Source organism: Pseudophryne corroboree (genome assembly GCF_028390025.1).
Source record: "Pseudophryne corroboree isolate aPseCor3 chromosome 3 unlocalized genomic scaffold, aPseCor3.hap2 SUPER_3_unloc_50, whole genome shotgun sequence".
In the NCBI taxonomy this organism is placed as follows: Eukaryota; Metazoa; Chordata; class Amphibia; order Anura; family Myobatrachidae; genus Pseudophryne; species Pseudophryne corroboree.
In genome coordinates this window covers 836,676-863,073 of record NW_026967542.1, presented here as the reverse complement: position 1 = coordinate 863,073, position 26,398 = coordinate 836,676, and the positions used below count along the sequence as shown (strand labels likewise).

Here is a 26,398-nt window from a genome sequence, read left to right as displayed (position 1 = left end):
GCAGAGCCTATCTTAGACAAGAAGGTCTGTTCCTCTCTCCTCAGTCCCTCGATGCAGGGAGCCTGTTGCCAGCAGTGCTCCCTGTGAAAAAGTAGAGAAAAAGTCCAAACAAAAATGCTTCTAGGCAGAGAACTCAGGAGAGCTCTCTGCAGTGCACCCATGCTGATCTGGGCACAGTGTAAAACTGAGGTCTGGAGGAGGGGCATAGAGGGAGGAGCCAGTGCACACCCAGAGTCCAAAGCTTTTTTAAAGTGCCCTATCTCCTGCGGAGCCCATCTTTTCCCCATGGTCCTTACAGAGTCCCAGCATCCTCAAGGACGTTAGAGAAATCATCATTAAGTCTAATTATCAACTGGTTCTGAGCGGGACCCATACGCCTCTTTACTGTCTCCAGCAGCCCCTGGTACTGCACTGTGACCATCCACCCTCTCTTTCCACTACTGCCACCCGCCCTGTGTCCCCCCACTACTGCCACCCACCCTGTCCTCCCCCACTACTGCCACTACCCTCTCTCCCCTCTGACACATAAGCGCTGCTTGGCGACAATATTACCCACAGACAGTGCCACCGGCAGCCCCCACTACAGCACTAGTGCCACCACCCTGTCTCCGACATCTCAGCACTGCTTGGGGATCCTTGGTACTTCTGGTAACAGTCCTTAATCTGCAGATGGAAGCAAGCAGGGCAGTAAGGAGGCAGAAGCTGCTTCTGGTACCATGGTCTGTGGTCATGTAGGGCTGGGAGATTCAGTAAGATTATGTAATAGTCACCATTTTACAGGCAGCCGGTGAAGGGAGCAGAGAATGGGTGTTATGTGGCAGGAACGGGCTGGTTAGGTAACAGCCTGGCTGCTGCATTCTGTACAAGCTACAACCGCTGCAACTCTTTTGCTGGGAGACCGAGGTAGAGGACATTGCAGTAGTCTATGTGTGATGATACAAGTACATGGATGACTGTAGGTAGATCTTCTGAGGGAAATAAGTGCTGGAGTCTGGCTATGTTCCTCGGATGAGGATCTGATTGTGGCTGATACCTGATGTCTAAGTGTCACTCCACCATCCAGTACACCAAGATTCCGCATATGGGGGGTCATCCTGAGTTGTTCGCTCGTTGCCGATTTTCGCAACAGAGCGATTAATGCGAAAAAAATGCGCATGCGCATGGTACGCAGTGTGATAAGTATTTTAGCTCAAAACTTTGTAGATTTACTCACGGCAGAACGAAGAATTTTCATCGTTGAAGTGATCGGAGTGGGAGTGAAGGGAAGTGGGTGTTTCTGGCCAAAAACTGACCGTTTCCAGAAAGTGTGCAGAAAAACGCAGACGTGCCAGGATAAAACGCGGGAGTGTCTGGAGAAACGGGGGAGTGGCTGGCCGAACGCAGGGCATGTTTGTGACGTCAAACCAGGAAAGAAATGGCCTGAGCTGATCGCAGTGTAGGAGTAAGTCTGGAGCTACTCAGAAACTGCTAAGAATTTTCTATTCGCTATTCTGCTAATCTTTCGTTCACAATTCTGTTAAGCGTAGATACACTCCCAGAGGGCGGCGGCCTAGCGTGTGCAATGCTGCTACAATCAGCTAGCGAGCGAACAACTCAGAATCACCCCCATGATCAGCATTTTGTAACGCTGAACCCCCAAGCGTAATTCTGGTTGGTTTGCAAAGCTGAGCTGTAGACCTGCTCTTTGTTGGTGAGCTTCTATCATAAGGACCTGTTTCACCAGGACTGAGTCACAGCCACCTGGCATCACCCACACCTGGAGCTCAGCTAGACAACCATATAGGATTGGTACTGGGTTCTCAGTACCTGGAGAAAAAGACAAGTCATCTGTATAGCAGTGGTAGATGAGGGCATGACATCTGATTATTTCACCCTGCGGTAGCATGTATATTGCAAAAAGCATAGGATAGGATAAGAACCTTGAAGAACAACGCATGGCCATGATAAGTATACTCCAGATTAAAATGGTTCCTCACCTGAGTGATGTCTATTGTGTGCAAAAAGAGACAATTTATTTCCCTGTGTGACTTCGCTGATGTCTAACAAGATGTGATTTTCGTGTAAAACATTTCCCACACTCAGAACATGGAAATGGCTTCTCACCTGTGTGACTTCTGTTATGTCTAACAAAAACTGATTTGTGTGCAAAACATTTCCCACACTCAGAACATGGAAATGGCTTCTCACCTGTATGACTTTGCTGATGTGTAACAAGTTGTGATTTCTGTGTAAAACATTTCCCACACTCAGAACATGGAAATAGCTTCTCACCTGTGTGACTTCTGTTATGTCTAACAAGATCTGATTTGCGTGCAAAACATTTCCCACACTCAGAACATGGAAATGGCTTCTCACCTGTGTGACTTCTCTGATGTTTAACAAGATCTGATTTGTTTGCAAAACATTTCCCACACTTAGAACATGAAAAAGGCTTCTCACCTGTGTGACTTCTCTGATGTTTAACAAGTAGGGATTTCCAGGTAAAACTTTTCCTGCACTCAGAGCAAGAAAATGGCTTCTCACGTGTGTGACTTCTCTTATGTATAATAAGATTTGATATGTGTGCAAAACATATCCCACACTCAGAACATGGAAATGGCTTCTCACCTGTGTGAGTTCGCTGATGTATAACAAGATATGATTTCTGTGTAAAACATTTCCCACACTCAGAACATGGAAATGGTCTCTCACCTGTGTGAGTTCTGTGATGTATAACAATATCTGATTTCCGTGTAAAACATTTCCCACACTCAGAACATGGAAATGGCTTCTCACCTGCGTGACTTCTCTGATGTATAACAAGATTTGATATGTGTGCAAAACATATCCCACACTCAGGACATGGAAATGGCTTCTCACCTGTGTGAGTTCGCTGATGTATAACAAGATATGATTTCTGTGTAAAACATTTCCCACACTCAGAACATGGAAATGGTCTCTCACCTGTGTGAGTTCTGTGATGTATAACAATATCTGATTTCTGTGTAAAACATCTCCCACACTCAGAACATGGAAATGGCTTCTCACCTGTGTGACTTCTCTGATGTTTAACAAGATCTGATTTCTGTGTAAAACATTTCCCACATTCAGAACATGGAAATGGCCTCTCACCTGTGTGACTTCTCTGATGTCTAACAAGATGTGATTTCCGTGCAAAACATTTCCCACACTCAGAACATGGAAATGCCTTCTCACCTGTGTGACTTCTCTGATGTATAACAAGATCTGATTTGTATGTAAAACATTCCTTACACTCCGGACATATCAGTGGCCTTTCACCTACCTTACCTGTGTGTGGGTTAATAGGCTTTGTGTTCTGTGTAAAACATTTGGCATCTATAGAACAGGGAAACACTGTATCTACTGTCAGAGCTGTAACAGATGCACCAATATCAGAGTGATCAGGAGAACATTCCCCAGGATCAGGGGGATCAGCTGATAGAGCTGGATGTATAATTGGGGTAATGGGGTTATCTCCTGGAGAATCCTGTCTACTGTCATTATCTTTTATGTCACAATCCGGGGTGAACATTAGATGTCCTTCTGAGATATTCCTGCTTGTGTGTCCATCTGCTGGAAATAAAATACATTATGGAAATGTGACATTTTCTGTAACAATATTAATCTTGTAAACAATAGGAGAAGACGACTCTCTGGGACACTTAATTATAAATGTGTGTGTATAATAAAACATAACTTCTAATGAAGGCTTTATAATATTATGTCTCAGACTATCATTGTGTCCACCCTCCTGAGAACACTCACAATAACAAATGTAATATTATAATAAGACTTAGATATATCTCTCTCTTGTACTGGTAACTAACCATGAAGTATATATGGAGATATAGTCACTCGTTTAGTCCTATGTCAGCACCAATGTAAAACAATGGATGGGGAACATATCGTATGAATTGGAGATTCTAGACGAACAATAACATCAGTCATATGAGCTGATGGATCAGAGTAATGTCTCCTAACGTTACTCCTGGAAGCATTGGTAAGGTAGCATTCCTTTATGTGTGTGCTCATACGCTGGTAAGCCTGTACATGTGTTACTCACCCTTATATAAGGTATATTGCTACAGCAGAGTAGGTGTGGAACAAGGTACTTTACATGCAATACACCATATAATACACTGCAATCATCATCATCTGCTAGGTTATAATCTACTTTCTCTTACGTCCTAGAGGATGCTGGGGTCCATTTAGTACCATGGGGTATAGACGGGTCCTTTGGGAGCCACTGGCACTTTAAGAGTTTAATAGTGTGGGCTGGCCCCTCCCGGAGGAGGAGGAGCCGGTCACAGCTAGGGGAACTCCTAAGAGTTTTCTTAGTTTTTTTATTTTCTAGAGTTAGTTAGGTTACAGGAAGGCTGCTGGCAACAGACTCCCTGCTTCGTGGGACTTAGGGGGGGGTCGGGAATAGGAACCAACTTCCTGAAGAGTTAATGGTTCTCTAGTCCGCTGACAGGACACTGAGCTCCTGTGGGTGCTGATCGCAAGCCCACGAGGCGACTGCTCACTCCCGCAGCGCGACCGCCACCCCCTAACAGAGCCAGACGAAAGAAAAGTGGGGAGTACAGCGCCAGCATCCCAGTTAGCGGGTTGCCGGCGGGTATGGCGGCACAAGGGTGGGAGCGCAGCTCTGACAGGCTGCGCTCCAGGAAGGCTCAGCAACACACAGTGTAGGCGCTTTGAGGGGCGTCCTGAGCCAGCGCGGATAAACCCTACACTGGTCACGCAGATAACAGGGGCTAATCCCCCTGTTATCACTAAAATCCTCAGGCCAGTATAAACAATTAGTGCAGGAAGCCGCACGCCATTACAAGAGGCGGGGCTTCCTCTCAGAGCAGATCCAGCACTCACCAGCGCCATTTTCTCCCTGCAAATCATAGGAACTAGGACACTGACAGGGAGCGCTGCCCTCCCTATTAAAGTCAGCGCCGGGCTTTTATCATAATAACTGCCTACAGGGGCGCTGTGTGGCTGGCTCCTTATACTTTGTGACTCTCTGAAGGTACTCTGGGGGAAACTGTGTCTGACATTTTCCTGTGTGCGTGTGTGTGTGTGTGTATGTGTGTGTGTGTGTGTAAGTGTGTATATCTCACATTACCATGTCTAAGAACTCTGTGTCCTGTGCTGCAGAGTGTGTATCTTCTCCTGAGGAGTCTATTCCATGTACTCAGGACTGCAATGTGCTGTCTCAGCCTTCTGAATCCAAACCACCATGGGTGGATTCTTTAAGGGGAATGATATCCCAGATTTCAACAAGGATGTCACATACTGAGAAAGAGACGCAGTTTTGAGACAATCTGTAGTGGGTATGAAGTATTCAGCTCCCACTACTTCATCTAAAACCCCACCTACACACTCCAAAAAACGTACACTTGCCCAGATAAAGCAAGCTGACAATGATACCGACTCTGATACAGGGGGACGGTGATGGGGATATGCAGAGGGGGGGGGGGGTGTAGCCCTTGCTAAAGGGGTGCAGCTAATGACTGATGCCATTAGGGATGTTTTGCATATTTCTGAGAAAGTTCCGGAACAAGTAGAGGAATCTTATTTTACAGTAAATAAGAAGTCCTCGCTTACCTTCCCTGCTTCTAAGGAGTTAAACTCCTTGTTTGAAAAATCCTGGGAAAACACAGAGAAAAAAATTCAAGATCCCTAAAAGAATTCTCATTGCTTTCCCTTTCCCTGAAGAGGATAGGAAGAAGTGGGAAAACCCACCTATAGTAGACGCTTCTGTATCTAGGCTGTCTAAAAAGGTGGTTTTACCTGTCGCTGGTCCAACCGCCTTAAAGGAGCCGGCTGATCGCAAGATTGAAACTACGCTCAAATCACTATACACAGCTACAGGCGTGGCTTTAAGGCCCACTATTGCTTGTGCGTGGATTTCTAAATCCATAGTAAAGTGGTCAGGCACCTTACTAGAGGACTTAGATACTATGTATAGGAGTGAAATTGACTTGTTTTTACAGGATTCTGCAGGTTTCATGGTGGAGGCCATGAAGGACATTGGCCTGCTACTTCCATGGCTGTCTCGGCATGCAGAGGACTCTGGCTACGCCAATGGACTGCGGATGCAGTATCCAAGAAAAGTGTGGAGAACCTGCCATTCACAGGTCAGGCACTATTTGGGGACGCATTGGATGCGTGGATTTCCACGGCGACTGCAGGTAATTCAACATTTCTTCCCTCCGCAGCAGCACCAGCTAGGAAATCTTATCATAGACCTACACTGCAGTCCTTTTGGACCGCAAAATTTAAAAAATCCAAACCCTCTCCAAACCTTCTTTAGAGGAGGTTGGGGAAGATCTAAAAAACCTCACCAACAGGTTCGCAGGAATAGAAACCAGGTTCTGCTTCCTCCAAATACTAAGAATGACCGTGTACCTCTCAGCCTGGAGATCAGGCAGGTGGGAGCGAGACTAAAAGATTTCAGTCACGTCTGAGCGTCATCATGCCTAGACCCCTGGGTGATGGATATTGTTACCCAGGGGTACAGACTGGAGTTTCAGGAACTCCCACCTTACAGATTCTTCAAATCAGGCTTACCAGCTTCGCTGACAGAAAGTGCTATCCTACAGGAAGCCATTCAAAAATTGGTACAAACAAATGTCATTGTTCCAATTCCACCTCACCCAAAAACCAAGGGTGATTACGCAAACCTGTTTGTGGTACCAAAACCGGACGGTTCGGTAACGCCTATATTGAACCTGAAGTCGTTGAACCCCTAACTTGAGGGTTTTCCAATTCAAGATGGAGTCTCTGAGAGTGGTGATCTCAGGTCTGGAGGAGGGGGAATTCCTAGTATCCCTGGATATCAAGGATGCGTACCTTCACATTCTGATCTGGCCGCCTCACCAGGCCTATCTACGGTTTGCACTACAGGACTGTCACTATCAGTTCCAGACATTGCCATTTGGCCTCTCCACAGCACCGAGGGTGTTCACTAAGGTCATGGCGGAGATCATGCTCCTCCTATGCAAACAGGGAGAAGCTGTTGCAGAGTATTGCGCTCTCAACTCAACTAATCTAGGATCATGGGTGGATCCTGAACCTTCCAAAAGTCACATTTGGAACTGACAAGGAGACTGCCCTTCCTGGGGATGATACTCAACACGGAAGTGCAGAGGGTGTTTCTACCGGTGGAGAAAGCGTTGGTGATCCAATCAATGGTCAGGGATGTCTTGAAACCTCCCCGGGTATCTGTTCAGGGCCATCTTTTCGTATGGGCTCAATGGTCTCTTGCCAAAGGGCCCCAGGAGTAAAAGGGCCCTAGGCTGATAGCTGAGCGTCCCCTCTTTCCAAGGTTACCAGATTTTTGAAAAACGGCACTGGGGAACCGGAGATATCTGACTTCAAAACAGTGGTCCCCATCCAAGCCATTTAATTGTCCTTCCCAGCCAGATATCTCGGGTTCTGTCTGACTTAGATTTTTTCTGAGGGTATACGCAAAAAGCTGGGACTCTCCCCTTTTGGTGAACACTGGCAGCTTGTCTCTACTATGCCCAGAATCAGGGATATCAGCCTTCAAGCAGCTTGTCTCTGCTCCAGCTCCACACGCCTGGTATGCAATTTTATATTTTTGTTGGTGGATTGCTCTGGCTCCAGAACTCTGATCCCCAAGTCCCCATTACCTCCTGGGACTCTAGTTTTTTGCATCCCATTAAAGTTAAGAAATCTATTTCCAGGAACTGGAGATATCTGCAGTCAAGCAAGCTGCCCTCCGGGCAGAAAATTATTTATATTAAGCCCACTCCACTATCAACCCCTCCCTTACATATTAAACATTCCCTACCAACCTGAAAATCATGTACCAGGGCCCCGTCATTCAGCCCAATGTCCCCTTCTACAGTTTAGTGTTCTCATTCCTGCCCCATCTGTGCAGGAAAGGAGTAATTAGCAGAAATTATTTCTACAGGTCCTACATGCTGAGCAAAAAATAGAACACCCCCTACCGCCCGTGGGACATCAAAGCTGCCGCTGACAGCACCCCCACCCCTACTGCTGGAGGATGGGTAGGGGCCCCAGTGCATTGCTGTGCCCAGGGTTCTACACTGCTGTTAGGATGGCTCTGTATCTGTTCATCAGTGTATTCACATTCTGGGGAATACACTATGGAAGATTCCATGCACGGTTCTTCCAGCTGGATCTCCTGGACAAGTGGTCAGAATCGCATCTTCACATGCACCAGCGGATATGCCTGTCGCCGAAAGCCAGAATTTCACTACTCTGGTGGCTGCAAACTTCTCACCTGCTCGAGGGCCGCAGGTTCGGGATTCAGAATTGGATTCTTCTAACCACGGATGCAAGCCTCAAAGGTTGGGGAGTAGTCACCCTGGGAGAAAACTTTCAAGAAAAGTGGTCAAGCCAGGAATCGGTCCTTTCAATAAACATTCTGGAACTAAGGGCCATATACAATGGCCTTCTACAAGCAACTCATCTTCTGCAAGATCGAGCCATTCAGGTTTAGTCGGATGTCACAGCGGTGTCCTACATAAACAGGCAGGGTGGAGCGAAGAGCAGGGCTGCAATGTGAGAGGTTACAAGAATCCTCCTCTGGGCAGAAAGACACGCGCTGGCGGCGATCTTCATTCCGGGAGTGAACAACTGGGAAGCGGACTTCCTCAGCAGATACGATCTCCATCCAGGAGAGTGTGGACTTCATCAAGAAGTCTTTGCAGACGTAACGCGTCTTTGGGGAACTCCTCAAATAGACATGATGGCGTCATGCCTCAAGATAAAGCTTCGGAGGTATTATACCAGGTCTCGGGACCCTCAGGCAGTAGCATTAGACGCTCTGGTAACACCATGGGTGTTCAAATCGGTCTACACGGAACGATTGCCTGTCATCACTCCAGCATTGTTCCGGCATTTCCCTCCTCTCCTCCTAACCCATGGTGCTACGGGTGAATCTGGTGGAGCTGTGAATTATAGGAGGACATACATGTGGGGTTCCTGTGCAGCCATATACGCTACCCTGTGCCACTGCATCCTAGTACCCTCTCCTCTCCTGCCTTATTACTGACCTGGTTCACCTGCCCAGTTTTTTCTGATTTGGGCTTCCCTGCCAGAAGTGGTCATCTTGAAAACTGGCAATATAGCCACATGCCCTCCTGAAACCAACCGCTTGTCTGGGAGCTACAGACACTGCCAGCCCATGATCGGTGCCCTTCACTACAGTCTTGGTGATTTCCGGCAGGGACTTCTGAATGAAGACAGCCGACAGAGCGCTTACGTGATTTTCCGCCCAGCGAAGAATCCTGGTGGCTTCCGCCATCGCAACTCTGCTTCTTGTCCCGCCTTGGCGGTTCACATGAGCCACTGCTGTGACATTGTCTGATTGAATCAGAACCGGTAGGTTTCGAAGAAGACTCTCCGCTTGTCGAAGGCCGTTGTAAATGGCCCTGAGTTCCAACACAGTGATGTGTAGACAGGACTCCTGGTCTGACCACAGTCCCTGAAAATGTCTTCCTTGTGTGACTGCTCCCCATCCTCGGAGGCTCGCGTCCGTGGTAACCAGGATCCAATCCTGAATTCCGAACCTGCGACCCTCCAGCAGGTGAGTACTTTGCAACCACCACAGGAGAGACACCCAGGCCCCTGGGGACAGAGTTATTTTCCGATGTAAGTGCAGATGGGACCCCGACCACTTGTCCAGAAGGTCCCATTGAAAAGTCCTTGCATGGAACCTTCCGAAGGGAATGGCCTCGTAGGCCGCCACCATTTTCCCAGAACTCGAGTGCATTGGTGAACTGACACCCTTTTCGTTTTAGCAGGTCTCTTACCATGTTCTGGATGTCATGGGCTTTCTCCAGTGGGAGAAAGACCTTAATTTTTTCTGTATCCAGTATATAATTATCTTGGTGAAAATCCTTGGGGCCGTGGAAAGCCCAAATGGCAACGTCTGAAATTGGTAATGACAATCCTGTACAGCGAATCTCAGGTATTCCTGATTGAGGGGGAGTGGGGGGGGGGGGGGTTATATGGGGACTTGAAGGTACGCATCCTTTATGTCCAGAGACACCATAAACTCCCCCTCCTCCATATTGGCTTATCGCTCTGAGTGATTCCATTTTGAATTTGAATATTTTTATGTACAGGTTTAGGGATTTCAGATTCAAAATAGGTCTGACCGAACCGTCCGGTTTCGGGACCACAAAGAGGGTTGAGTAGTAACCTCTTCCCTGCTTGGTCAAGGAAACCCTGATTATTACTTGCTGTAGACACAGCATTTGAATTGCAGCTAACACTACATCCCGTTCCGATGTGGAAGCTGGTAGGGATGACTTGAAAAATCGGCGCGGGGCCACCTCCTCGAATTCCAGTTTGTAACCCTGGGAAACTATTTCCAACACCCAAGGATTCAGGTCTGAGCTGACCCAGGCCTGGCTGAAAAGTCAAAGACGTGCCCCCACCGGTGCTGACTCCCTCAGGGGAGTCCCAGCGTCATGCTGTGGGTTTTTGAGTAGCCGGGGGAAGACTTTTGTTCCTGGGCACCTGCCGAAGCAGGTGCTCTTTTGCCTCTGCCCTTACCTCTGGCGAGGAAGGAGGATCTCCGACCTCTTCTAGACTTGTGCGACCGAAAGGACTGCATCTGATAGGGTGGTACTTTCTTTTGCTGTTGGGGAATAAATGGTAAAAAGTTTGATTTACCTGCTGTAGCTGTGGAAACCAAGTCCGTCAGCCCATCCCCAAACAATATATTTCCGTTATAGGGTAGAACTTCCATATGTTTTTTGGAATCCGCATCACCCGTCCATTGGCGAGTCCATAAGGATCTTCTCGCTGAGATAGACATGGCATTGGCCCTAGAAGCCAGCAATCCAATGTCCCTTTGAGCATCCCTCATAAATAAGACTGCGTCTTTAATATGGCCTAGAGTTAAGAATATAGTATCCTTATCCATATTATCAAAATCAGCTGTCAGCTCATCTGTCCAAGCTGAAATCGCGCAACACACCCATGCCGACGCAATTGTCGGTCTAAGGACTGCTCCAGTATGAGAATAAATACACTTTAAGGTAGTCTCCTACCTGCGATCTGCAGGGTCCCTAAGGGCAGCTGTGTCAGGAGACGGTAGTGCCACTTTCTTGGACAAACGCGTCAGGGCCTTGTCCACAGTGGGGGATGATTCCCACATCTCCCTGTCCTGTTTAGGGAAGGGGTATGCCATATAAATAATTTTTGGGATCTGCGGTCTCTTTTCCAGAGTCTCCCAAGCTTTTTCAAAGAAATCATTTAGTTAATGAGATGTGGGAAAGTTAATAATCTGTTTCTTTCCCTTAAACATGTGCACCCTTGTGTCAAGGGCCGAGGGTTCATCCACAATATGCAACACATCCCTTATTGCCACAATTATACACTGAATGCTTTGTCACCCTAGGGTGCAATTTCACTTTGTCATAGTCGACACTGGAATCAGAGTCCGTGACGGTAGTAGTGTCTTGTGTTAAGGGACGCTTTTGAGACCCCGACGGGCCCTGCGAGTCGGTCCAATCCGAGGATTGACCCCCTGATGTCCCCCCTAATTCAGCCTTATCAAGCCTCTTATGTAAGGATGCCACACTTGCATTCAACATATGCCACATATCCATCCATTCCTGAGTCTGTACAACCGACGGGGACACACCACTCATTTGCTCCACCTCCTCCTTGGAAAAGCCTCATGGTCCTTACGGAGTCCCCAGCATCCTCTACGGACTAGGAGAAATAGATTTACCGGTAGGTTTAAAATCTTATTATCCCAATGTTATCCTGTGGATAACCTATACGCCCTGCCAGAGAAAGATATACATATCTATCTAAGAGGATAGCATTTGATCGGTGTTGTTGCACTGTTTTGTTGGCAGGTTACTTGATACTTTTGTCCTCATTGGTTGCTATAGGTCACGTGGACGAGGTTCACTCGTATCCCCGGACATAGCGCGTGTCAGATGACATCATTTGATGCGCTGGAGTGAGCGACGGATGGCGACATGGACGGTTCCACCGGGTATATTAACGACACAGGACGTGCACATGCGTGTAGATGGTGACACTAAAGTTACTGGATGATCATTGTGGATGTCTGAGGTATTAATACAATGCAAATTTGTTGAGATATTGTTTCTTTTTCAGATGGAACCATGGGTCGTGCACGTGATGCGACTGGCAAAAGGGAGCCATTGGTTTTGTCCGAGACCGGCATTTGTTTGTTGGTGATCCCTTGTAGACAGCAAGTAGTATCCATCTACAGTGGAAGAAGTATGGACACCAGAGAATCTCAGCGGCGGAACAGTGGGCGAAAGTAGATCATGACAAATCGGGACCACAGGCATTTAGGACGCCTAGCAACCACCAATCGTTCCAAACGCATCAGGAACTGCACCAACAGTACAATGCCAGACCCAGCCAAACAGTCCCACAGTCCCAGATCTGGTGAATTTGAGGGCCACGTGAGATGTGGTGGCACGTCGGACTGGTGCTCTGAAAACCAATCCAAGCCTTTCGGGCACTGTTCCGCCGCTGAGGGCATACCTAAAGGTTAACACTAATGTGATAGCTGTTTTTATGGTAATTATTTTGAGCAATAGAGTAGGACCTGCAGTATAGTGGGGTCCCTTGTCGGGGGGTGCAGGCTTAAATGCACTGAGCAATGCATGAACTAAAACTCCACTGTTTATTATTGTTAGTTAAAATAGTGAGTGCAAGACATATTTATGTATGTAGTAAGGCTACTGGGAGACCTTAGATTGAACAATATTGGATCTGACCATTACATTCCCTAAAGTCATAACCTCAGAACTGCACAGAGCAGGAACTATTATTCACAAGTACTTAGGAATGTGTTCATCATGAACAAGTCCACAATTACCATCTGAAGGTTACACAATTATTTCAAGTCTACACAATTGATATTTGAGGATAAAGCCTTTAACAGAAAACATCCCTGAAGAAGTCACTATTGATGAAACGCGTTGGATGATACACAATTTGTATTTAGAGTGAATTGGGGTGGATAAGAACAAGCCCGCCCATGCAAGGGTGACAACAAGTGCAAAACGCTTGTCTTCTGATTATACAGATATGTACTTGTGATAAGCTTTTAATCTGTTTTACTTGAAGTTCTAGATTCAAATTTCATTTTATTTCTGAATCTTATACGAACTGTATTTGGTGATCTCAGGTCTACTGTATAGCAGGAAATATTTCATACCTGCATCATCTAACAAAATGCATATAAATTAGGCACTCCACAAAAAACATTACTAATTATAGTATATACATACATACATACATATATACACATTTATATATAATCACTAATAATAAACTTCTGCTTGTTACTTTTAATAACATTATAGTGTTGTGTGTAATAACTCTCTACATGTGATATTTGTCATGGATAGCCTTGTGTTAGAAACACCCAACTGAGAACAGGGCTGATGGCGGAGGAGGGTGTAGGATAAGAGATTGCTGTAGTGACTGAGCAATGAGAATATGTGACTTCTGTAATAATAAGAATTTACTCACCGGTAATTCTATTTCTCGTAGTCCATAGTGGATGCTGGGTACTCCGTAAGGACCATGGGGAATAGCGGGCTCCGCAGGAGACTGGGCACTCTAAAGAAAAATTAGGTACTATCTGGTGTGCACTGGCTCCTCCCCCTATGCCCCTCCTCCAGACCTCAGTTAGGGAAACTGTGCCCGGAAGAGCTGACATTACTAAGAAAGGATTTGGAATCCAGGGTAAGACTTATACCAGCCACACCAATCACACCGTACAACTTGTGATAACTATACCCAGTTAACAGTATGAAACAATAATGAGCCTCATTAACAAATGGCTTACAACAAAACCCTTTAGTTACGCAATAACTATATACATGTATTGCAGAGAGCCCGCACTTGGGACGGGCTCCCAGCATCCACTACGGACTACGAGAAATAGAATTACCGGTGAGTAAATTCTTATTTTCTCTGACATCCTAGTGGATGCTGGGTACTCCAAAGCTCCCAAACGGGCGGGAGAGTGCGGATGACTCTGCAGCACCGAATGAGAGAACTCAAGGTCCTCCTCAGCCAGGGTATCAAACTTGTAGAATTTAGCAAATGTGTTTGAACCCAACTAAGTAGCAGCTCGGCAAAGTTGTAAAGCCGAGACCCCTCGGGCAGCCGCCCAAGAAGAGCCCACCTTCCTCGTGGAATGGGCTTTTACAGATTTATGATGCGGCTGTCCAGCCGCAGAATGTGCAAGTTGAATCGTGCTACAGATCCAGCAAGTAATAGTCTGCTTTGAAGCAGGAGCACCCAGTTTGTTGGATGCATACAGGATAAATAGCGAGTCAGTTTTCCTGACTCCAGCCGTCCTGGAAACATAGATTTTCAGGGCCCTGACTACGTCCAGCAACTTGGATACTCCAAGTCCTGAGTAGCCGCAGGCACCACAATAGGTTGGTTCAAATGAAATGCTGATACCATCTTAGGAAGAAATTGGGGATGAGTCCTCAATTCTGCCCTGTCCATATGGAAAATCAGATAAGGGCTTTTACATGACAAAGCCGCCAATTCTGACACACGCCCGGCCAAAGCCAAGGCCAACAGCATGACCACTTTCCACGTGAGATATTTTAGATCCACGGTTTTAAGTGGCTCAAACCAATGTGACTTTAGGAAATCCAACACCACGTTGAGATCCCAAGGTGCCACTGGAGGCACAAAAGGGGGCTGAATATGCAGCACTCCTTTAACAAATGTCTGAACTTCAGGCAATGAAGCCAGTTCTTTTTGGAAGAAAATCGACAGAGCTGAAATCTGGACCTTAATGGAACCCAATTTTAGGCCCATAGTCACCCCTGACTGTAGGAAGCGCAGAAATCGACCCAGCTGAAATTCCTCCGTTGGGGCCATCCTGGCCTCACACCAAACAACATATTTTCGCCATATGCGGTGATAATGTTTTGCGGTCACATCCTTCCTAGCTTTAATCAGCGTAGGAATGACTTCCTCCGCAATGCACTTTTCCTTTAGGATCCGGCGTTACACCGCCATGGCGTCAAACGCAGCCGCGTTAAGTCTTGGAACAGACAGGGCCCCTGCTGCAGCAGGTCCTGTCTGAGCGGCAGAGGTCATGGGTCCTCTGAGATCATGTCTTGAAGTTCTGGGTACCAAGCTCTTCTTGGCCAATCCGGAACAATGAGTATAGTTCTTACTCCTATTCTTCTTATTATCCTCAGTACCTTGGGTATGAGAGGAAGAGGAGGGAACACATAAACCGACTGGTACACCCACGGTGTCACCAGAGCGTCCACAGCTATCGCCTGAGGGTCTCTTGACCTGGCGCAATATCTTTTTAGTTTTTTGTTGAGGCGGGTCTCCACCTTTGGCCGTTCTCAACGGTTTACAATCATTTGGAAGACTTCTGGATGAAGTCCCCACTCTCCCGGGTGGAGGTCGTGCCTGCTGAGGAAGTCTGCTTCCCAGTTGTCCACTCCCGGAATGAACACTGCTGACAGTGCTATCACGTGATTCTCCGCCCATCGAAGAATTCTTGTGGCTTCTGCCATTGCCACCTTGCTTCTTGTGCCGCCCTGGCAGTTTACATGGGCGACCGCTGTGATGTTGTCTGACTGAATCAGAACCGGTTGATTTTGAAGCAGGGGTTCTGCTTGACTCAGGGCGTTGTAAATTGCCCTTAGTTCCAGAATATTTATGTGTAGGGAAGTTTCCTGACTCGACCATTGTCCTTGGAAGTTTCTTCCCTGGGTGACTGCCCCCCAACTTCGGAGGCTTGCATCCGTGGTCACCAGGACCCAGTCCTGTATGCCGAATCTGCGGCCCTCAAGCAGATGAGGACTCTGCAGCCACCACAGCAGAGACACCCTGGTCATCAGGGACAGGGTGATTAACCGATGCATCTGGAGATGCGATCCGGACCACTTGTCCAATAGATCCCACTGGAAGATCCGTGCATGGAACCTGCCGAAGGGAATTGCTTCGTAAGAAGCTACCATCTTTCCCAGGACTCGCGTGCAGTGATGCACCGACACCTGCTTTGGTTTCAGGAGGTCCCTGACCAGAGATAATAATTCCTGGGCCTTCTCCTCCGGGAGAAAGATCTTCTTCTGTTCTGTGTCCAGAATTATGCCCAAGAATAGCAGACGCGTCGCTGGAATCAGCTGCGACTTTGGGATATTCAGAATCCAGCCGTGCTGATGCAGCACTTCCTGAGATAGTGCTACGCTGACTAGCAACTGCTCTTTCGATCTCGCCTTTATAAGGAGATCGTCCAAGTACGGAATAATCATGACTCCCTTCTTTCAGAGGAGCATCATCATTTCGGCCATTAACTTGGTAAATACCCGCGGTGCCGTGGATAGACCGAACGGCAACGTCTGGAATTGGTAATGACAGTCCTGTACCACAAACCTGAGGTACTCCTGGTGGGGTGGATAAATGGGGACATGCAGGTAAGCATCCTTGATGTCCAACGACACCATAAAATCCCCCTCTTCCAGGCTTGCAATAACCGTCCTGAGCGATTCCATCTTGAACTTGAACTTTCTTATATAAATGTTCAAGGATTTTAAATTTAGAATGGGTCTCACCGTACCGTCTGGTTTCGGTACCACAAACATTGTGGAATAGTAACCCCGCCCCTGTTGAAGGAGGGGTACCTTGATTATCACCTGCTGAAGATACAGCTTGTGAATTGCCGCCAGTACTACCTCCCTTTCTCTGAGAGCAGCAGGCAAGGCTGATTTGAGGTAACGGCGAGGGGGAGTCGCCTCGAACTCCAGCCTGTATCCCTGTGATACTGCTTGCAGAACCCAGGGATCCACCTGTGAGCGAGCCCACTGGTCGCTGAAGTTCCGGAGACGCGCCCCCACCGCACCTGGCTCCGCCTGTGGAGCCCCAGCGTCATGCGGTGGATTTAGAGGAAGCGGGGGAAGATTTTTGATCCTGGGAACTGGCTGTCTGGTGCAGCTTTTTCCCTCTTCCCTTGCCTCTGGGCAGAAAGGAAGCGCCTCTGACCCGCTTGCTTTTCTGAGGCCGAAAGGACTGTACCTGATAATATGGTGCTTTCTTAGGCTGTGAGGGAATCTGAGGTAAAAATTTCAATTTCCCAGCTGTTGCTGTGGATACTAGGTCCGAGAGACCATCCCCAAACAATTCCTCACCCTTATAAGGCAGAACCTAAATGTGCCTTTTAGAATCAGCATCACCCGTCCACTGCCGGGTCCATAATACCCTCCTGGCAGAAATGGACATTGCATTAATTCTGGATGCCAGCCGGCAAATATCCCTCTGTGCATCCCTCATATACAAGACGACATCTTTAATATGCTCTATGGTTAGCAAAATAGTATCCCTGTCGAGGGTGTCAATATTATCTGACAGGGTATCAGACCACGCTGCAGCAGCACTACACATCCATGCTGAAGCAATTGCAGGTCTCAGTATAGTACCTGAGTGTGTAAATACAGACTTCAGGATAGCCTCCTGCTTTCTATCAGCAGGCTCCTTCAAGGTGGCCGTATCCTGAGACGGCAGTGCCACTTTTTTTGACAAACGTGTGAGCGCCTTATCCACCCTAGTGAATGTTTCCCAACGTGACCTGTCCTCTGGCGGGAAAGGGTACGCCATCAGTTAATTTTTATAAATTACCAGTTTCTTATCGGGGGAAGCCCACGCTTCTTCACACACTTCATTCAACTCATCTGATGGGGGAAAAAACACTGGCTGCTTTTTCTCCCCAAACATAATACCCTTTTTATGGTATTTGGGTTAATGTCAGAAATGTGTAACACATTTTTCATTGCTGTAATCATGCAACGGATGCCCCTAGTGGATTGTGTGTATGACTCATCCTCGTCGACACTGGAGTCAGACTCCGTGTCGACATCTGTGTCTGCCATCTGAGGTAGCGGGCGTTTTTGAGCCCCTGATGGCCTTTGAGACGCCTGGGCAGGCGCGGGCTGAGAAGCCGGCTGTCCCACGGCTGTTACGTAATCCAACCTTTTATGTAAGGAGTTGACACTGTCGGTTAATACCTTCCACATATCCACCCACTCTGGTGTCGGCCCCGCAGGGGGTGACATCACATTTATCGGCACCTGCTCCGCCTCCACATAAGCCTCCTCATCAAACATGTCATGGGGCAGTACGGATGGTGTAATGGTTAGCATTACTGCCTCACAGCACTGAGGTCATGGGTTCGATTCCCACCATGGCCCTAACTGCGCGGCGTTTGTATATTCTCCCCGTACTTGCGTGGGTTTCCTCCGGGTACTCCGGTTTCCTCCCACAATCCAAAAATATACTGGTAGGTTAATTGGCTCCCAACAAAATTAACACTAATATGAATGTGTCTGTGTGTACATGTGGTAGGGAATATAGAATGTAAGCTCCACTGGGGCAGGGACTGATGTGAATGGGCAAATATTCTCTGTACAGCGCTGCGGAATATGTGTGCGCTATATAAATAACTGGTAATAAATAATAAATAAATAATGTCGACACAGCCGTACCGACACACCGCACACACACAGGGAATGCTCTGACTGAGGACAGGACCCCACTAAGTCCTTTGGGCAGACAGAGAGAGAGTATGCCAGCACACACCACAGCGCTATTTAATCAGGGATTTACACTAACATAAGTGATTTTCCCCTATAGCTGCTTAAAATATACAGTTTGCGCCTAAATTTAGTGCCCCCCCCTCTCTTTTTTACCCTTTGAGCCTGGAAACTGCAGGGGAGAGCCTGGGGAGCTGTCTTCCAGCGGAGCTGTGAAGAGAAAATGGCGCCAGTGTGCTGAGGGAGATAGCCCCGCCCCTTTTTCGGCAGACTTCGTCCGCTCTTATGATTATATTATGGCAGGGGATTTTTACACATATATAGCTTATTAGGCTATATTATGTGCTGTTTTGCCAATTTAAGGTACTCTAATTGCTGCCCAGGGCGCCCCCCCCATCAGTGACCGGAGTGTGAGGTGTGCATGGGGAGCAATGGCGCACAGCTGCAGTGCTGTGCGCTACCTTAATGAAGACCGAAGTCTTCTGCCGCCGATTTCCAGGATTCTCTTCTTGCTTCTGGCTCTGTAAGGGGGACGGCGGAGCGGCTCCGTGACCAGACGACCGAGGCTGGGCCTGTGTTCGATCCCTCTGGAGCTAATGGTGTCCAGTAGCCTAAGAAGCCCAAGCTGGCTGCAAGCAGGTAGGTTCGCTTCTCTCCCCTTAGTCCCTCGTAGCATGAGTCTGTTGCCAGCAGATCTCACTGAAAATAAAACCTAACAAATACTTTCTTTATTAGGAGCTCAGGAGAGCCCCTAGTGTGCATCCAGCTCGGCCGGGCACAAAAATCTAACTGAGGTCTGGAGGAGGGGCATAGGGGGAGGAGCCAGTGCACACCAGATAGTACCTAATCTTTCTTTAGAGAGCCCAGTCTCCTGCGGAGCCCGTCTATTCCCCATGGTCCTTACGGAGTACCCAGCATCCACTAGGACGTCAGAAAAAAGTGTTTATTACTCACCTGTGCTGATATCTGTAGGGATTTCCTCCTCCTTACATTGCTGATCACCATTCACATACGTCTCTTCTTTTCCATCTGTATCTTCTGCCTTTATATCAGTCACATACGTCTCTTCTTCTCCCTCTATATCTTCTGCCTTTATATCAGTCACATACGTCTCTTCTTCTCCCTCTATATCTTCTGCCTTTATATCAGTCACATACGTCTCTTCTTCTCCCTCTATATCTTCTGCCTTTATATCAGTCACATACGTCTCTTCTTCTCCCTCTATATCTTCTGTCTTTATATCAGTCACATATGTCTCTTCTTCTCCCTCTATATCTTCTGCCTTTATATCAGTCACATACGTCTCTTCTTCTCCATCTATATCTTCTGCTTTTATATCAGTCACATACGTCTCTTCTTCTCCCTTTATATCTTCTGCCTTTATATCAGTCACATATGTATCTTCTTCTCCCTCTATATCTTCTACCTTTATATCAGTCACATACGTCTCTTCTACTCCCTCTATATCTTCTGCCTTCATATCAGTCACATACATCTCTTCTCCCTTTATATCAGTCACATACGTCTCTTCTTCTTCCTCTATATCTTCTGCCTTCATATCAGTCACATACGTCTCTTCTTCTCCCTCTATATCTTCTGCCTTCATATCAGTCACATACGTCTCTTCTTCTCCCTCTATATCTTCTGCCTTCATATCAGTCACATACGTCTCTTCTTCTCCCTCTGTATCTTCTACCTTCATATCAGTCACATACGTCTCTTCTTCTCCCGCAATATCTTCTGCCTTCATATCAGTCACATACGTCTCTTCTTCTCCTTCTGTATCTTCTGCCTTCATATCAGTCACATACGTCTCTTCTTCTCCCTCTATATCTTCAGCCTTTATATCAATCACATACGTCTCTTCTTCTCCCTCTATATCTTCTGCCTTTATATCAGTCACATACGTCTCTTCTTCTCCCTCTATATCTTCTGCCTTCATATCAGTCACATACGTCTCTTCTTCTCCCTCTATATCTTCTGCCTTTATAACAGTCACATACGTCTCTTCTTCTCCCTCTATATCTTCTGCCTTTATAACAGTCACATACGTCTCTTCTTCTCCCTCTATATCTTCTGCCTTTATATCAGTCACATACGTCTCTTCTCCCACTATATCTTCTGTTTTAATATCAGACAGACATTGTACCTAAAAAACAAACAAAAAACACTATAATGTCATTTGCATACAGTCAGATTAAATGGAGGTTAAACAGTATAATATCAGTAAATAAGACACACACAGCTGCTCTACACATTATATAGTGACAGTCACTTTGGTATATTGGTGAGACCCTAAATCCAACCTACCTGATCCTCCTGTGGGATCCTGTGATACTCCTCTGTACAATCCTGGGAATACAGAGGACGGGGACATCTCTCTGGGGTATCTCTGTTACTGGGTCCATCTGTAGGAAACACACAGTGACTGAGTACAGTGTATATATGTGATTATCAGGTGATGTGTGTATATAGGGGACCCCCATACCTGCTCTCCCCTGTACAATACATGACAGTCTCCTCTTACCCAGTGATGTGAGGGGCCGGTGATTCTCCATCATCACATCCTTGTACAGACCCCTGTGTTCCTCTATATTCTCCCCCTCCTGCATGGAGACATAGACAGTGACATCCTGACACCTTATAGGAACCTGACACACACAATGATACAGTAATCACCCAGACACATCCCCTGGTGTTACTGTATAATGTCCCATTCCCAGCAATCACCTCTCCAGTCATCACCCAGACACATCCCCTGGTGTTACTGTATAATGTCCCATTCCCAGCAGTCACCTCTCCTGTCATCACCCAGACACATCCCCTGGTGTTACTGTATAATGTCCCATTCCCAGCAGTCACCTCTCCAGTCATCACCCAGACACGTCCCCTGGTGTTACTGTATAATGTCCCATTCCCAGCAGTCACCTCTCCAGTCATCACCCAGACACGTCCCCTGGTGTTACTGTATAATGTCCCATTCCCAGCATTCACCTCTCCTGTCATCACCCAGACACATCCCCTGGTGTTACTGTATAATGTCCTATTCCCAGCAGTTACCTCTCCAGTCATCACCCAGACACATCCCCTGGTGTAACTGTATAATGTCCCATTCCCAGCAGTCACCTCTCCAGTCATCACCCAGACACATCCCCTGGTGTTACTGTATAAAGTCACAGTCTCAGCAGTCACCTCTCCAGTCATCACCCAGACACGTCCCCTGGTGTTACTGTATAATGTCCCATTCCCAGCAGTCACCTCTCCAGTCATCACCCAGACACATCCCCTGGTGTTACTGTATAAAGTCACAGTCTCAGCAGTCACCTCTCCAGTCATCACCCAGACACGTCCCCTGGTGTTACTGTATAATGTCCCATTCCCAGCAATCACCTCTCCAGTCAGCATCAGAATGATCTTGTTGGTGAGTTCCTGGATCTTCTGGTCACTGTGTCTCTCATGTATCAGTGAGTGAGGTGGAGGCACCGTGATGGGGCTCTGGGACCTGCTCGGTCCTCCCGACACATGAGGATGGCTGCTGGGTGTCTTACGGTCACCAGATGTCTTCTTCACACCTTTGTGAAATGGGGGAGACATAAATATCACCGTAAATATGCCCAGATCCCCTCACCTCCACAGTCATGTCCCTGTATTATTACTACAGATAATAGGATTTTGGTACTTACCAGATAAATCCTTTTCTTTGAATCCACAGGGGGCACTGGAGTACTCTTGGGATATGGACGGTGCGATAGCAGGGATAGGCACATTTAAAAATGTAAATGTGTAACCCTCCTTCCCCCTCCATACTCCCAAGATGCCTTAGTGTTTTTTTGCTGAGCCAAATAGGAGCGACAGAGAGGATGAACAACGGAGAATGACATAGAACATTATAACATAACAGACAACTATGAAGTTGACACATAACATAACGGACAATTAGAAAGTTGACACGACAATAGATAACAATCACCTTAACATTTGAACAAGTCGGTGAAAATGTGTTACCATAAGAACTATTGAACTTACCACCAGCCAGGTGAAACTGCTCTGGGTGGGTGTCCAGTGCCCCCTGTGAGTGCAACGAAAGGGATTTATCTGGTAAGTACCAAAATCCTGCTTTCTTTTTCATCCACTAGGGGTCACTGGAGTACTCTTGGATCGTACCAAAGTTTCCCCCTTGGGTGGGAGAGTTGTTTGGCACCTGTAACACTAGACGGCCAAAGCTAGAAGCTGATGCCACAGAATTATCAAATTTGTAAAAGCGCACAAACGTGTGCACTGATGGCCATGTAACTGCACGGCAAGGTTGCGTCGTAGAAGCTCCACGGCCTGCTGCCCATGACGTTCCCATCGACTAGCATGAAAGTGTACCTGACGAATGGTCAAGTTAATCTACCTGGCCGAGGTCTGTTTGGAAGCTGGCCAACCTATCTTGACTGCATCATAGAGGACAAAGTATTCGTTTTATGTACTGTTGATGTTCGGGCTACATAAACGCGGAGTGCTCGTAGCACATCCAAGTAGCTGGAGTACCTGAATCTTCTGAAAAACAGGAACTACGATTGGTTGATTGATGTGAAAGAAGATACTACCTGTGGAAGAAAAGCGGGATTTGTCCAAAGTTCCGCTCTGTCAGTATGAAATACCAGATATGGTGGCTTGCATGACAAGGCACCCAATTGTTCAACACGCCTTGCCGAAGCTAAGGTTAGGAGAAATACTGTTTCTTAACATCCACGTGTTGCAAGGGTTCAAAACTTGACTGCAAAAACATGCAAAACTAGACTCAAGTCCCATGGAGCTGTAGGTGGAATGAATGGAGGCTGAACTCTAAGGACACCTTGCAGGAAAGTGTGAACTGTTGGCAAAAGAGCCAAACGCCTTTGAAAGAAAACTGACAAGACAGAGACTTGCACCGTTAGTGTCGCTAAACGCAGTCCTCCATCTAACCCCGCCTGTAAAAATAGCAAAAGATGGGATAACTTGAAAGAAGATGTCGAAAACATCCTAGCTTCACACCAACCAATATAAGCTCGCCAAATCCTGTGATAATGAGCTGCTGAAACTGGCTTCCTAGCACGTAACATGGGGGGTCATTCCGAGTTGATCGCTAGCTGTCGTTGTTCGCAGCACAGCGATCAGGCTAAAAATCTGCATTTCTGCGCATGCGTACGGTCCGCAGTGCGCACACGTGACGTACTTTTACACAAAACTATGCAGTTTCACACAAGGTCGAGCAACGCTTTTCAGTCGCTCTGCTGATCAGTGAGTGATTGACAGGAAGTGGGTGGTAACTGAGCGTTTTCCGGGAGTGTGCTAAAAAACGCAGGCGTGTCAGGTAAAAATGCAGGTGTGCCTGAGGAAACGGGGGAGTGGCTGGCCGAAGAGACGAAACGCGTTGGGCCTTTACCCAGAGACCTCCTGCTATATCAGTTAAGACTCTTAAAAACTTTTCTTGTATTTTGCACAGACTATATGCACTTTATCTGAGATTTTTAACTCATATCCATTCCCCTTTTTTAAGAAAACAGTCTTTTTTAGAGAAACTGTATTTTTATTGTTGTATACTTATTGTTTTTTATACTTTATAGTGTTGTGAATCAGTAATAAAAATATATAATTTTTTACAAACGATTTTTAGATATATTTAATATATTGACATAATTTATTTGGTCATATAGAAACACCTTAGGTCGCTTAGAACCCCTATCTGGTATACCTATCTTTCACTTGCGGCAACCTACCATTGCCGTTTCTTTAGGGGACAGCTGACGCCCAAATAACTGGGAGTGTTTATTGAAGTGTTTGGGAATTATAGTATCACAAGTGGCGCGGCATTCTTTGGCTATCTCAAAAATGCAGGTGTGCCTGAGGAAACGGGGGAGTGGCTGGCCGAACGCAGGGCGTGTTTGTGACATCAAAGCAGGAACTAAACAGACTGAAGTGATCGCAAGGTAGGAATAGGTCTGCAGCTAATCTGAAACTGCTTGAAAAAATGTCAGCACTATTCTGCTAAGCTAAGATACACTCCCAGAGGTCAGCGGCTTAGTGTTTGCACTGCTTCTAAAAGCTGTTTCCCAGCGCTTTTTCTTGTTTATTGGTATTTCAGTTGTGGGGTCTAACTAACCCCGTTATATTAGCTGCTATAGGAAAAACAACTCACTACGAGCGCCAAAGATAATTACTTAGTAATTCCATTTTTTGCGAATTGTCTGACTGAACCTGAACAGTCTGAGACAGGAGTAAGTGAACTGCCTGATGCAGAGCGTTGTAAATTGCCCTGAGTTCCAGGACACTGATTGACAGTAATCTTTCTAGGTCTGAACATAGACCCTGAAACTGACAATGTTGGACCACTGCTCCCCAACCTCTGAGACTTGCGTCCGTCATTAGAATTATCCAATTCCAGACTCTGAACCTTTTTCCTGCAGTGAGATTGTGTATGTGGAGCCACAAGAGTAGTGTGGCCCTGGAGACAAGCGCATCATCTGATGAATTTGTAGATGAGAGCCAGATCACTGTGCGAGAAGATCCAGTTGAACGGGACCTGCGTGAAATCTTCCGAACTGGAGTGTGATGAAAGATGCTCCCATCTGTCTTACCAGTCGAATGCACAAATGCACGAGACTGTCCGTGGTTTGAGCACTAGCAGTACTAGATGATGAATAGCATGTACTTTCTGTTGTGACAGGTAAATGCATTGATCCACCATAATCAGAATCATTCCTAAAACTGAATTCTTTGACAATCCAACTGTACTGAACTAGTACACTGTACAACAGTAAGGCATGTTTATGAAGTATTTGTTGAGACAAAGCCTTGATGAGAAGGTCATCTAAGTACGGAACAATTATCACTCCCAGGGATCTGAGATGAACTATCATCACAGACATCACCTTTGTGAATACCCGAGGCGCTTGTCGTACTGCAAACTTAAGTACGCCTGATGCGGATGTGGTGGGCAAATTGGAATGTGTAAGTACGTATCCTTGAGATCCCGCAAAATCATGAATTGCTGTGGTTCTAAATCTGCAATCACTGACCGTAGGGATTCCATCTTGAATGTGTAGTAAGTGACGTACCGATTGAACTCCCTTAGGTTCCATATCGGTGTGACCGAGCCATCCGGCTTTGGTACTACAAAAAGATTGGAATAAAACCTTGTTGGTGTACTGGAACCTGAACCAAAACTGTTGAATGTATGAGAAACTGAATAGCGGTCTTCAGACCTGCTCACTTGTCTGCTGACACAGGCAGACCTGTCATGAAAAACCGCATCGGTGGTAGACAATCAAACTCAATTTTGAAACCTTTGAAAACAAAATTGCGGATCCAACCATCTGTGATATCTGAAACCACGCAAAGTGAAACGTCTGAAGGTGTGCTCCCACAGCCGAGATGGGCTGGGAGCCCGTCATGCCACTGGCTTGTCAGCGGCCTTTGTGTCCTGATGATGGTTAGTGGTTTGTTGAAAACTACGTCCCTCTGCATGGTTGTTCCTCTAGCCCACTCCACCCCTAATGTTGAGCATGCATACAAATGTCTTTTGTGTCATCATGTTGGGCAGTCCGATCACTCATCACTCTGGTTAATTCCCAGATATTTGTCGGTATAAGGGAGGGATCAACCAATTACTAAGGAAGTTGAAGTCTGGCCAGAGGGAGCTTTATTATGTGTGCAGGGTTGCTTTGAGTGTATTGATTGGGATCAGTTTATTGAGGAGGCTACTGGGGATTTAGGTGTTGATAACGATCGTTGGGCATCAATGGTGTCATTGTATATTAATTGTTGCATAGAAAGTGTTACTAAGAGGAAGTTAGCTCGTA

The 26,398-nt window shown here is 46.7% G+C and overlaps 2 protein-coding genes across 2 annotated transcripts in view; one reads left to right on the top strand and one right to left on the bottom strand.

Annotated features, from left to right (window-relative positions):
• The window catches only part of LOC134984396 (gastrula zinc finger protein XlCGF17.1-like), a 256,307-nt gene that overhangs the window by 101,071 nt on the left and 128,838 nt on the right, over nucleotides 1-26,398 (top strand). The window lies entirely within an intron of this gene.
• On the bottom strand, nucleotides 261-19,690 carry LOC134984393 (gastrula zinc finger protein XlCGF26.1-like). Its single transcript, XM_063949980.1, has 2 exons — nucleotides 19,527-19,690; nucleotides 261-3,573 (listed from the first exon to the last, which is right to left on the bottom strand). The coding sequence occupies exon 2, from the start codon at nucleotides 3,530-3,532 to the stop codon at nucleotides 2,012-2,014; it is 1,521 nt and encodes a 506-aa protein (XP_063806050.1). The 5' UTR covers nucleotides 3,533-3,573; nucleotides 19,527-19,690; the 3' UTR covers nucleotides 261-2,011.